The 14,443-nt window shown below is 40.1% G+C and overlaps 1 protein-coding gene across 4 annotated transcripts; it reads left to right on the forward strand.

Moving 5' to 3' along the window:
- Window positions 1-2,052: 2,052 nt before the first annotated feature.
- Window positions 2,053-9,840, forward strand: LOC141763941 (uncharacterized). 4 transcript variants are annotated; one of them, XM_074628777.1, is made up of 5 exons: window positions 2,053-2,528; window positions 3,055-3,555; window positions 4,034-4,176; window positions 5,434-5,536; window positions 5,863-8,504. In XM_074628777.1, exons 2-5 carry the CDS (start codon window positions 3,243-3,245, stop codon window positions 7,062-7,064), a joined length of 1,761 nt encoding a protein of 586 aa, XP_074484878.1. In that variant the 5' UTR covers window positions 2,053-2,528; window positions 3,055-3,242; the 3' UTR covers window positions 7,065-8,504. The 4 variants fall into 4 exon arrangements, with proteins under 4 accessions (XP_074484878.1, XP_074484875.1, XP_074484876.1 ...); XM_074628774.1 differs by having other exon boundaries at window positions 2,059-2,634; window positions 2,807-3,555; window positions 5,863-9,840; XM_074628775.1 differs by having other exon boundaries at window positions 2,060-2,641; window positions 2,814-3,555; window positions 5,863-9,840.
- Window positions 9,841-14,443: the final 4,603 nt, after the last annotated feature.

Consider the following 14,443-nt stretch of genomic DNA (forward strand, 5'->3'; position numbering starts at 1 on the left):
CGCAAGTTTACTGGAGAATGGAAGAGAAAACTCAGCCCTGCAGTAGCACGGCCGCGGTTGCCTGTCATGAGACAGTGTTGTTGAGTTAAGGTCCTCTCTCCGCTCTGTATCTGTGAAGTAGTTACGATGCGACGGTGCTCATGCATGTGTGTGGGGGGCGTTGCCTTGGAAGGAGCCCCGAGGGGAGGGGGTGGGTTTAGACGGAGCTCCTGAAGCGATGCTACTTTCAAATTATGCTAGCTTTCCAACATCGTCGACCCTATCTTTAGCCTCCTTTGCGACAAGCTAGTATGGCACGGTTGGTACCAATGGATTCCTTAGGTTTCTATTTACATGCCAGTATCTTCACTCTAGCTGTAAAACTGAGCCTGCTACAACCTAAAAATTGCAAGTTGCGTTAATGCATTTAAGAAATTAGTGGCGTTAAAACGAATTTCATGCATTATCACGTGAACTTTGAAGGCCCTAGTTCTTAAATAAATGATTACTCTAGGTGACATTCCAGTGGTTTCTCTTTTTCAGTTGAGGGTTAATCAGAAACTCCCCTTTTGCTTGAGGGATGGAAAGTGGTTGAGGGGAGAGAATGCAGTTTGGATAAAAGTCAGGTGAGTCCAAAGGGTGTCAGAGAGGTATCTTCATATACGTGTATAAGCGGCCCTCATCTCAGAAAATCAATTAGCATAAAAGAAGTCAAGGATGTTAAAAAACATTCATCATAGACACTTATGTGGTGTGTGTGTTTGTGTTTCCTCTCAGCAAAATGGTTCTGGGTTTGAACCTCTATAGCTGGGGTCTATCTGTGGTGTTTGCATGCTTTTCCCATAGTTGTATGAGTTTTGTCTGGGTTTTCCATTTATACAAAATATGTCAAATGTATTTTCATATTAGGGTTATGGCTTCATAACTGGAGTTAGTCCCCAATGACATTGCTCCTAAATGATTTGTGTGGGTCAAAACATAATTTGGCCAAGCACTTTGAATAAAAAAATACTCTCCCAGGCATCTGCCTAAACATAACTGGTAAGCTAAATGCATCTGGTTCAAGGTTCTTTATTTGTCGTTTGTCAATTCCAGCAAAGCAGTAATTGATAAAGCAAAATGATAGTCTAAGGCAGGAGTCGGCAACCTTTACTATGAAAAGAGCCATTTTTAGTCAAACGTGTGACGGAGTATTAGGGCCACATTGAGGGGGAAAAAATCTGAGATTTCCAGAATAAAGTCATAATTTTACGAGAATAAAGTCATAACTTTACGAAAAAAAAAAATAACTCGTAAAATTACTACTTTATAATATTGACTTTATTCTCATAATACTATGACTTTTTTCTCTTAAACTTATGACTTTATTCTTGTAATATTACGACTTTATTCTCGAACTCTCAGAATTATTTTTTCCCCCTCAATGTGGCCCTAATACTCCGTTGTACTGTCGTACCATAGAGCTACAACAATGATAAATAAAAATGAAAATGTAAACAATAAACCGTTATTCATTTCCATTTTTATAAATCCACAGGGAGCTACTGCAGAGGGGCTAAAGAGCCGCATGTGGCTCCAGAGCTGCAGGTTGCTGACCCCTGGTCTAAGGCATTTACAATAAATATAAACATAAATATAAAAATAGTATTGCAAATGTAAATTCCTATCTATAAAGCATTATAGGAGAGCGTGGTCGTAAGGAACCATTATGTGTTTGTACAAAGACTAAAACCGCATTCATATTATAAACAATGACATTAATTTATAATTTCAAAATGATAGTCTAAGGCATAACATAGTGCATTTAAAAATAAATATAAACATAAATATAAAATAGTATTGTAAATGTAAATTCCTATCTATAAAGCATTATAAGAGTGGTCGTAAGGGACCATCATGTGTTGTACAAAGACTAAAACCGCATTCCTATTAATAAACAATGAGATGAATGTATAATTGCCTGCTTGGCGCAGCTTATGGGTTTCACTTTATTAAAACGCGTTTTGTTATTTCTCAGACTTCAGGTAAGGCCACCGTACTGCGCTGCGTATGACGTCACGAGCACAAACAAGCAGAACACCACATACAGGAGACTGTAAAGAAGAAGCAGCTCACGTTAGCTCGGTTACATGCTTTAGTTCACACGAATGTACTGCGCTAAAGAGCCCTCACTCGTGGAGTCCGTCAACACGAGTGTAAATAGATCAACACGTTGCTCGACTATGGTTTATTTAAGTCGTAGTTGTGTGCGGTTTGTTGACAGTTTGACGCCATTAACGTCGATTAGCATACGGATGCTACCGTTAAACTAAGGAGTCCCATCAGCATCAGCTAGCTGAATCTGCAGCGACATGAAGGTGATCCGTGTCAGTCATTAGCTCATCGTTAGTGCCTTTTAACGGGTATAATTAAATTAATATATCTGTGTATTGCTCAATACCTGAAATACCCACAACAACAAGTGGGTGTGTAGCGATGGTGCACAGTGGAAACAACCTGGGTTAGCATCTCCCAAGAGTCTCTTTTCCTCACACGGATCTCAGACTGAGGTCAAGCTTTAATTTTGAAATTCTCCATCAGAATGTCCTGATACTATCTGAGTGATACTCTCTGAGGTTGTCTACTATTATTCTGAAGTGAAATTAATCTGTGATAGTGAACAGTTTCCTTTTAATTCTAATCTGAATTTAGAGTGAAGATAGCCCATACATGAGATTTTTAAAGGGCTTTAATTTTGAAAATCTCCATCAGAATGTCCTGATATTCTCTGAGTGACACTCTCTGAGGTGGTCTACTATTATTCTGAAGTGAAATTAATCTGTGATAGTGAACAGTTTCCTTACATCAATTCTATCTATCTACTGTAATTTAGAAGTCAGATCAGTCTTTGGAAATGTATTCTTTAATATTAAGTTTGTCTAAGTATCTACACAATTGGAATAATATTTTTCTCTGAGCTACATTTTGGAGGCGGTTTGTTTTTCTTTTAAATTATCATTCATTTAATTTAGTATTTCATATGTATTCATTTTATATGTTTAATTATTAATTTATTAATTTATTTATCATCGACAGACTGACTGACCTCTTGAATGAATCTGAATGGCCCATCACGTTCATCAGAACCTTTCTTTTATTTTGATGTCCTACACGCTCTTACCGTAATGCCTAGGATACTGGCTTGACTGTGTTTTTCGAAGTGGAGGCTGGTTTGACCGCAGTGAACTCCCATTGTAAGACAAGGGACCCTGGACAGTCTCATCATGTCGGACCTGGACACGCTCATTGTGACTTTCCAGACCCAGCTCTCGGATGTGATGGAGACCGTGGTGAAGACGGCCATGTATGAGGTCACCAGGTTGGTGGAGGACGGCTTCTTGGAGGAGATGCAGCGCAGGAACCAGGAGGTGGAGACACTGAGGATGCAGCTGCAGTGGGCTGAGAGGAAATTAAGTAACCAAGGGGGTAAAGAAGAAGGAGGAGGGCAAATTGGGAGGTGTGTCGACTGTGCCAAGGATGGTGTGGAGCTGTCCAGTGACGCTGCAGAAGAAGAAAGGTCCAAAGAACAGCAGGATGGTAAGAACAAACAGAGAGATATTCATATACAAGACACTGTATTATGTTCGGACAAAAATTGGGGAAAGGGCTTTTGCATATTCTTTGCTCCAAAATGACCTAAAAATCAAGGAGCTGATATCATTAAATATTTTTAAATCTAAAATGAAGGCTTTAGAAGCAGACTCTATGGCGTGCCAATGTTTATAGCCCCCTTGTTGTACAGCTGACTCCCAGAAAAGTTCCTTTTTGTCCCCCCATTTGTCTTTAGATAGTTCTCTTTTAATGCACATTTCAGTGCTTTTAGTGTTTGTGAATTGTATTTTATCTCTATTTGTGTCTGTGTCTGTAACTTTGTGTTCTTGCTGCTGACCGTCTTGGCCAGGTCTCGCTTGGAAAAGAGGCTCTTAATCTCAATGGGACTAACCTGGCTAAATAAAGGTTAAATAAAATAATAAAAATAAAATGCTATATTACTTCAGTACTCCTTTTTTTTCAGACATTTTGGGGTGCTGTGGCGTGAAAGAAGAGGGCGACTCTCTGGAAAGATGGACAATAAGCCTCGCACAGGAAGTCACACCAGAGTCATCACAGGCAGCAGACAATCCTACATCCACTCTCAGCCCTGAGGGGAAGTCACAGGTTAGTCACAGGACTATCTCAGAGCAGAAATAGGCTGCGGTCGAAAAGCCTTTTTTGCTAAGGAAGCTTCCTAACGGAGTGAAATGACCCAGAAGTATCGTAAGTACAGTAGCAGCCATGATGAGAGCTGTTTGAATTCTCTAAATGCTAAGGAAAGATTTTTTCAATGCTTCCTTTCTTATCTCCTTTACCATAGGATACACTGGGCCATCCTTTACCAAAGGAAAGGAGATAATGTCGTCCCACAATTCCTTGCAGCCGCAACATTTAAAGCGACGCACCATTCGGCCATTCATGAAAATAAACTATATATGTCCATCTTGCATAGATTTACCAATTATTTTCATACAGTCATACACTAATTGGGATTCATTTTGATAAATATGAGTGGACAGTGACAATCATTTAGTTTCACTTTATTTCTAACTTTCTAATTTATTTCAAACAAGTAACAAATAAGTAAAAAAAACAAAAGAATAAAATGAACAGTAAACATATAGCAAACAAATAATCAACATAAATTAATATTACGTCCGAAAAGGAGTAGGAAGAAATATGTTAGTATAGTATATTAGTAGTACATTTAATGGGTCTACTCCTTTGCCATAACTCAAACATTAACTCGATATTTAACATATAACCTTTTGTGACTCGTAGCCTATAGGCTATTCCTTTTTTTATTTCAATTCCAACCTTAGAAATGAAGTAATATTATTCACCGGTTGTCCACGTTAGGTCAGATAATCCTTTATTATATGTTGATGTAAAGTGTTACAGCAGCAGAAGGACCTGCGGTATATCTCTTTCACACACCGCAGGTGAAGCAGCCTGTCACTGAAAGACCTATTTAAGAACGCACGGGGCGCCTTTTGTAGTCCGTCTTCGGAACATTGTAGTTTCACCACGGCACATCTGCCGCCGTCGCATCATAATTACGGAGCCTAGTGTAAGTGCAGAAGGCTTCTCTCAACACCACAGTTGTCTTTTCCTAAGTCCTTATGAATTCTCCTTCACATCTTTCCTTGCCCTCGTGACATTTTCAATCGAGGTCAAGGAAAAGTAGTTAGAAAAAGACATTCGGACGTAATTTTTTTTTACTTTTCGACCGTAGCCTTACTCTCAGTGATGCTAGATCAGGGTTGTTCTCAGAGGCTTTATGTATGCATATCTTCTCTGACAGGAAAATTCTGCACACAGCATCCAACTAACAAATCAAAATGAAACCATATTCTCTTATGTGTTCCCTGTGCCGTTCAGACAGCAGCAGAAGAAGAAGATGTGTTGCCAGCTGTGGATGTGAAGGAAGAAGAAGCGAATAAGCCGTCTTGTTCTTCCGTGCATTGGAGTGGTCCTCTTGATGGTGAGTGTGTTGTTGTGTCACCAAGGTCCATTGTTTTCTTTGCATAATAAGTGTGAACATCTATATGTATATTGTGAATACATATGACACATTTGATACTACTGCGATCACTACTACTATAAAAAGGATTTACCAACGTGTAAAGGTGTGTATCAGTTTGTTATTAGTATTAACTGAATAATTGACCATGTGGCTTAATGAGCTAATGAGCATCTTTATTGTTGTTGTTGATTTTGCCTGGGTGACCGTGTTAGCTGTGGCAGCAACCAACTTGCTTGTTTGGTTGAAGTCATTAATATAACCCCTGTTTCTATTGATTTTTCTAGGTGAAACGGGACCTGAATCCCGCAGCACTACTGAGATGACTGAGACACAGCTGAAACCGACTCCAGAGAACGATGAGGAATTATTGAGGGATGTTATTAAGCAAGATCCTCAGATCTCTGCCGCATATGTCTTTACCGAAGACCAGGAGGAAATGCACATGGCCACAGATCCGTCTTTAGAGGTGGACAGCGGTTGGGCTGGCCTGACTGTCACAATAGCCGGAATGCTGCAGAATCACAGACTTGAAACAGAGAGTGATCCAGACAAAACTAGAGGTCTTTTAAAGCAAACAGAACATGAGCTGTCCAACTCTGTCACAACAGACGTTGATGTTCCGGTTACTCCGGGAAGAGGTCAGATTTCAGCCTCGGCGTCCCCTGACGCAAGACTGCAGAACAGCGATGGGTTGGGTGTGACCGTCAAGCAGGAGGTTATTGTTGATTCTGACGGCTGCATGGAAAGCAAGCCTAAAGAAAAGAAAATGACAAAGTCCGGGATGGGGTCTTTCTCACGTTCAGTAAGACAGCACAGATTGAGTTCAGAAGCACTCAAGCAGAACCACATTTCCCACAAAGCCACCGTGCAGGAGGTGATGAAGCTGCATTCTAAAGCGGGTTCAGGTCACAGACTGCAAGCTGCCATACAGCACCTCCACAGACCGATGAAAAAGCCCCCTCACACACAGTCAAACAGTACCGCCGCAGCACCATCCACAATCCACGCTCATGTCGTAAATTTAAATCCCCTCAACAGAACTCCCTCCACGTCTAAAGCCGCTCCTCCTTCGCCGCTCTCAGTCCAGCGAGGTCACCTGGGCGACAAACAAGCTGCAGCACATAACCGAACCGGAGCCCCGTGGGTCAGCGTCAAAACGCACCAGTGCGCAAACTCCCATCTCAGCAACCCCGTGCCCCATCCAGACTCTCACCTCCACGCCGGCCCCAGGCACCTCCTGCACTGCGGCCAGTGCGGGAAGTGCTTCCCCCACCCCAGCAACCTCAAGGCCCACCTGCAGACTCACACAGGGGAGCGGCCTTTCTGCTGCTCCCTCTGCGGCCGCAGCTTCACCAAGCTGAGCAACCTCAAGGCCCACCGGCGGGTCCACACCGGAGAGAGACCCTACTGCTGCTTGGCTTGCGGCAAACGCTTCACCCAGAAATGCAACCTGAAGCGCCACCAGAGGATCCATCTGGATGTATGATGATGGACAGCCCAGTGATATAAAAGACAACGATTGGTGTGTTTGTTTCTTTTAGATTACATTGCTACAGTGTTTTCCCTTTGCAATGTCTGAGATTGCAGAAATGCTTCTTGTGTACTCGTCTCTTGAAGTGATTGTCCCAAGTTCTCCCGTGCATTCCAGAGCCCTGTTTCAGAAAGCGTGATTAGTGGAAACTCTGAGTTAGTTAAAGATCCCATATTGTAAAAAGTGAGATTTTAATGTCTTTTATATTATAAAGCAGGTTTAAGTGCAATATAAATACTGTCAAACTATCAAAACGCTCAATATACGGAGAAATACACACAGCTCGTATTCAGAAATTGCGCGTTTGAAACAAGCCGTTATGATTTCCGTCCATTTGTGATGTCACAAGTATACAATATTTAGACCATTACACGGTTTTAAACATAAACATTCTAAATGTGTCCCAGTTTATTTCCTGTTGCAGTGTATGTAATAACATCAGCTGACAGGAAGTAAACATGGACCCAAACTGTTGCCTAGCAACGCAATTCTGTTGCAATTCCGTTTAAATGCACTTTAACGGAGTGTGTCAGACAGAGGGTAAATACAGGGATATTCAGGCAGACAGTACGAGGAAAATAAAGGTTTTTCTTGAACATTACAGCATGTAAACGTGCTCTAGTAGAAACACAAAATACAAGTATGAACCTGAAATTGAGCACGATATGGGACCTTTAAGCCTAAAATGAGGTAAATTCTGGATTTTCAGTTCCAGAAAGAGATAATTTAAACCCTGGGTCAGTTACCATGGTAACTGACTATGTGAACCTAACCTGCTCACTTGCAGGTTTTCGTCAACAAACCCTGAGTTTCTCTCAGGCCCTGTTCAGACCTTGCGTTAACATGCGTCCTGAGTGATCTGAACACAAGTGGACAGCTTTAAGTACGTCTGTTCACACGCGGTATTAGAATGCGTCTCCACATGCGTTTCCAGTGACCACTTTGTGACCCGATCTCACTTCCCCGCTCCATATGCAAATAAACACGTAGTAAACACGTTGCTAATACAGCATATATATAACATGAATGTCAGTAGTAATATCCTACATATTCGTGAGTTCGGGTACATTTTATTAACATCAAAATATAAGATTATTGTGTCACGGCGCAACAGCAGGGTACAGAGCTTCAGAGAGCCAGGGACGAGAGCGAGCGAGGGGGGGGGTCAGCTCCGTGCAAAGCACCTGAACTAAAACACTGACACATCTCAGACAGTATGATAATGCACTTTGCGTGCCTAGTCAGATGTTCTGTAGATATGTAGCATATAGATAAGATATATTTTAATAACTCTCATGTCTGCCTGTGTTTTCACCTGAAGAGCCCAGAGACCTGCGGAATAGTTGGTCCTTAATGTGGCCCCGGACACATTCGTGTACACACTACTAAAAAGAATGTGGCCATATGTAACCCGGACCACCTCTGAATGCGTCCTCAATGCGTCTTGATTGCGTTCACACCTGTACTGAGAGCTGTCCACTTGTGATCGGATCACTGAGGACGCATGTTAATGCCAGGTCTGAACAGGGCCTCTGTCTCCTCCCTCTTAAAGAGACAGACACGCTGCATTATTTCCTCATTCATTCAGTCCATATCAAAAGCGCATTAATTAGCGCAGGTTCATGTCAGAATTTAAAGATATTAGTTTCTTCAATTTCGCGAAGACTGCTGTAAACTGCACCTCCTGAAGAACTCACGGCACTTAGATGAAAAAATTGTGATAGGGTAGCACATCCCAGATTTCACGCGTAAGGCGTATGTCTATTGTGATGTGAGCCTTTTAAATAATTGACAAGAGTATTAAATACTTGACAAATTCCCCTTTAAGGTAGATTTTGAACAGTCCGTATCGAAGCACATTAATTAGCGGAGGTTCATGTCAGAATTTAAAGATATTGGTTTGTTACTCAGTGCATAAAAGCGTTAACTGTAGATACTCCTGTCAGTCAGTTCCTTGGACATTCAAATACTACACAGCTTCAAGTCCCCCTCAATTCAGAATAAAACCTTTGCATGTCTTTCTTTTTGCGGAGTTCATTTTCAAAACATTGTGACTGAGACAGCTGTCAGTTTCCACTTTAATGTTTATTGCACATAATCTCAGTTTAAATATTAAAAATCAGTATGAAGCTTAGACATATAGAATCAATGAATAATAATCTCTATCACTCATCATGCGATTGACCGCACTGATGGAGCATAATTCCTATAATATTGTAGATTATACGTTAATAATTCAGAATGAGCAGGATGGTGGTGCAGCTGCAGAAAGTGAGTTTTTTTTGTTTTTGTTTTAAATAGGCTGCTTATGTTCTGAATTTAAGTGTTACAACAGCATTTCAGTCACTGTCTTTAAATTTGTTGAAGTGACCACAAAGTCACTGAATGCTGGTGAGCCAAGAACCAAATCAATGTCTATTTAATTTTTAATTTGACTCTATTTTAACCTTTAAATCACCAAACACATTATTACTGGATCAGATTCTGAGATAACAATCATATCTCTATGTTTAGAGATATTTCTTTAAATCTTCAACTATATGTTTCATCTTCAGTTGCTGGCTCCTGTGTTTTGTCCCCGTCAGATTAAAGCTGAACAAATATATTTAAAATGTAATGTAGGCTGCAGCCTAGTACACAGTCACATTCCACCACTTTATCTTCCATTAAGGAAATGTCAGTCTGATGAATTAATGGACAACACAGAATAAAACTTATGTATATTATTGACACTTTTCCCTGCTCTGACTTTTTTTTAAAGATAAATGTGCACAGTCAGCAAATGCAGACGTAGGCAAAATTGTTGGTACCCTTCCGTTAAAGAGAGAAAAACCCACAATGGTCACTGAAATAACTTGAAACTGACAAAAGTAATAATAAATAAAAATTCACTGAAAATTAACTAATGAAAATCAGATATTGTTTTTGAATTATGGTTCAACAGAATCATTTAAAAAAACAAACTAATGAAACTGACCTGGACAAAAATGATGGTACCCTTAACTTAATATTTAGTTGCACAACCTTTTGAGGCAATCACTGCAATCAAGTGATTTCTGTAACTCTCAATGAGACTTCTGCACCTGTCGACAGGTATGTTGGCCCACTCCTCGTGAGCAAACTGCTCCAGCTGTCTCAGGTTTGAAGGGTGCCTTCTCCAGACTGCATGTTTCAGCTCCTTCCACAGATGTTCAATAGGATTTAGATCCGGGCTCATAGAAGGCCACTTCAGAATAGTCCAATGTTTAGTTCTTAGCCATTCTTGGGTGTTTTTAGCTGTGTTTTGGGTCATTATCCTGTTTGAGGACCCATGACCTGCAACTGAGACCAAGCTTTCTGACACTGGGCAGCACATTTCGCTCCAGAATGCCTTGATAGTCTTGAGATTTCATTGTACCCGGCACAGATTCAAGACACCCTGTGCTAGATGCAACAAAGCAGCCCCAGAACATAACCGAGCCTCCTCCATGTTTCACATTAGGTACAGTGTTCTTTTCTTTGGATGCTTCATCTCTACGTCTGTGAACATAGAGCTGATGTGACTTGCCAAAAAGCTCCAGTTTTGTCTCATCTGTCCAAAGGACATTCTCCCAGAAGCTTTGTGGCTTGTCAATATGCATTTTGGCAAATTCCAGTCTCGCTTTTTTATGATTTGGTGTCCTCCTGGGTTGTCTTCCATTAAGTCCACTTTGGCTCAAACAGCGACGGATGGTGCGATCTGACACTGATGTACCTTGACCTTGGAGTTCACCTCTAATCTCTTTGGAAGTTGTTCTGGGCTCTTTGGTTACCATTCGTATTATCCGTCTCTTCAATATGTCATCAATTTTCCTCTTGCGGCCACGTCCAGGGAGGTTGGCTACAGTCCCATGGACCTTAAACTTCTGAATAATATGAGCAGCTGTAGTCACAGGAACGTCAAGCTGCTTGGAGATGGTCTTATAGCCTTTACCTTTAACATGAAGGTCTATAATGTTCTTTCTAATCTCCTGAGACAACTCTCTCCTTAGCTTTCTGTGGTCCATGTTCAGTGTGGTACACACCATGATACCAAACAGCACAGTGACTACTTTTCACCCTTTAAATAGGCAGACTGACTGATTACAAGTTTGAAGATACCTGTGATGCTATTTACAGGACACACCTTAGTTTAATATGTCCCTATGGTCACATTATTTTACATCTTTTCTAGGGCTACCATAATTTTTTGTCTAGGCCAGTTTCATTAGTTTGTTTTTTAAAATGATTCTGTTGAACCACAATTCAAAAACAATGTCTGATTTTCATTAGTTCATTTTCAGTAAATTTTTATTTATTATTACTTTTGTCAGTTTCAAGTTATTTCAGTGACCATTGTGGGTTTTTCTCTCTTTAACGGAAGGGTACCAACAACTTTGCCTACTTCTGTACATGCATTAAAATCTCTACATCCACTGGATTAAAACGGAGGCTCTGCCTCTGTTGCCATGGTGAATCGTAGTATCAGAGCTCCACTGTTGATGGCTTTTTTTTGTTCAGGTTCAACCTACTCCGAGTTGATTGAACTGAATTTGTGAAATCTGCTTTCTGAAACGGGGCCCAGAGCGGTTCATCTAGTAACTTGTTGTATTGTTATTAAAAGGACGAAAAGCAGCGTGTTGTGAATCATGCACAGAGATAGGTCAATTGTCACTTGGTCAATAAATATTTATTCTGTGAATACAAGTCAAACAAATTCTTCTGTTATATCAATTGCATAAACACATTCACTGTATATCTGACCATGGATCAGGGTCCGTATTTATCAACCAATTATGTGAAAGATAAAAGTAAAAATGGTTCTCTTTTACTCAAACTCACAAACTTGAATGTAAAAGTTACTTTCAAAATAAATTGAAAATACTTTTCTAAAATGTAATAGAGCTCCAGAGGTCTCTTACGTTGGATAAGAGTAGATCCTAGACGGGTGCAGTACAGAAACATTTCATAGGATGTTCCACCACTTTTCAGTTTGTTTTCATGTGGTTGTCTTTTTGTTTCCATTTTCACCATTTTTTTGTGCAGAAGTAAATCCTGTTATTGAATGGCTATTCCTTTTTTTCTGATTCATGTTTTATTTAATTGATTTTACAATCTAAACAAATATGCTGATTATTTAACCCCCTGGGTTAAGGCTGTATCAAGTTCAGTTTTAGAGCTGTGTCATGCTAGCTTGTCGGGAAGGAGGCTTAATAACACTCCAAAGTTAGGGTACATTTTGGCGAGGAAAAACTGGCATGGTCCTTGACCTCTGACCTTGAGATATGTAAATGAAAATGTTCTATGGGTACCCTCAAGCCTCCCCTTCACAGACATGCCCACTTTATGATAATCACATGCAGGTTTTGGGCAAAAACCATGCAGTCTTTTTGGGTGCAGTATAAATGTGTTATTTTTTCATCTATTCTAAAATAGTGTGTTTGAATATGTCTACATACTGGGGTCCATAAACAGTCCTGGAATTACATAAATTGGGTATCATTGTAAAGCTGAGACTCTTGTGGATCCAATGAGCTCAATAGTATTCATGTGTGATGATGTTAGTCCCCATAGTGGCCATTTCATTGTAGTGAGACCATTTTTTAAGAAATTTGACCTCACTGTATAAAATGACCTGTGGTGACCTCTAGGATAATCACAGCCTCATGAAACTTTACAACCACAAACTAGAGACTTAGAGCATTCAGAGAATGGATGGCTTTCCTAGGTATATTGACAATAAGGGGGTTTCTGAGCAGTTTCCAGAACAGAAGTGCTCGCCATCCAATCGCTGAAAAATGCAATTCTTGCAGAAATCTCCTAATGTCAAAAGTTTTTGATACCAAATCACAGCATGGCTTTTTCTCTGGTGTTCCTCAAGTTCTTGTTGTCTTAATGTGGTAATTTGGAGGGATTATTGGTAATTTTTTATCAATTCTCGAGTGGTATAAAATGGTTAAATTTAGCACCAAATCTTTGAAACAAATGGTATTAACCCAAAACTTGCTGTAACAACTTATGAGACATAAGTGAGCATGGGAATGGACATCATATACTTATATCATGATGTTCTAAGCCCTTATACACTTTCACAGTTTATTTTAACTATATTCATTAATTAATTCATGTTATTTCTGATTTATGACTAGAACAACTTGACACACAGTGCTGAGCTGCATCTCAGATTAATCTTCAGGTTCCCAGCTTTCAGATGATGTACACCACTTCTATGTGACATCTACTGCTGACCTGCTATCTCCCCCTAAAGACCCCCTGTACCCCCCTAAAAGAGACAAAAACAGGTTTATTGGGTTAGATAAAAAAAAGACAAAGAAAACCTACCCGCGATGGCCACTGATTGGCTCCTCCTGCTCTGAGCGTACATGTCATTAATCTTGTGAACTCTTAAAGATTACTCCTACACTTAGCTGTGAGTAGGAGTAAGTAGCTTGATAAATGGGTCTAATTCCTCACACTCAGCCCAAGAACTTTGTTTGTTGGCTCTTAGGTGTGATCCCCAAAAAGTTGGAGCCCAGGTCACGTGACTAGTGTAGAATTCACCACGGGCCACAAAACTTCAAATGTTTTTTTCCTCCAATTGAAGATCTGAGGGCTTTTCTTACAACCTGAGTATAGGATTTGTTTCTGCGAAGACTCCTGTAAACTGCACCTTCTGAAGAACTCACAGCACTTAGATGATACAAATGTGATAGGGTAGCACATCCCAGATTTCACGCGTAAGGCGTATCTCTATTGTGATGTGAGCCTTTTAAATAATTGATAAGAGTATTAAATAATTGACAAATTTCCCTTTAAGGTACATTTTGAACGGATAAAAAAATGTGAGATTAATTTGCGATTAATCGCGATTAACTATGGACAATCATGCAATCAATCACACTTTTATGCTTATTGGACTTTGGGTGTATACCACTCCACCGTGAATCCCATTGTTGAAGCGCAACATCCTTTACCAAAGCACTTAGATGATGTCTCATGAGTGATGACTGAATTTCTGACTGATGAAAATAATTGTTGATTAAATACAGCTCTGTTGGCAGAGTTTTTTTTTTTTTTTTAAAAGTCCCTCTGTCAATTTTTACAGCAATGCTGTAGTACCTTGATTGACCACTTGGTGTCAGCCTTTCACCTAACATTGTGCAAATATCAGGACCACATAGAGATTGTCGGATGATATTAGGCCTCTTGTCTGGCTGCTATTGTATTAATGGAATAAAGAATAGAGTACTGTTAAAGAAAACCATTCCATCAGAGTAACAATTCATAGTGACACGTGTCTGTAGACCCTGTTTTAGTTGATCTCTGCCCAAGCCTGT

Source organism: Sebastes fasciatus, chromosome 3, assembly GCF_043250625.1.
Source record: "Sebastes fasciatus isolate fSebFas1 chromosome 3, fSebFas1.pri, whole genome shotgun sequence".
Classification (NCBI taxonomy): domain Eukaryota; kingdom Metazoa; phylum Chordata; class Actinopteri; order Perciformes; family Sebastidae; genus Sebastes; species Sebastes fasciatus.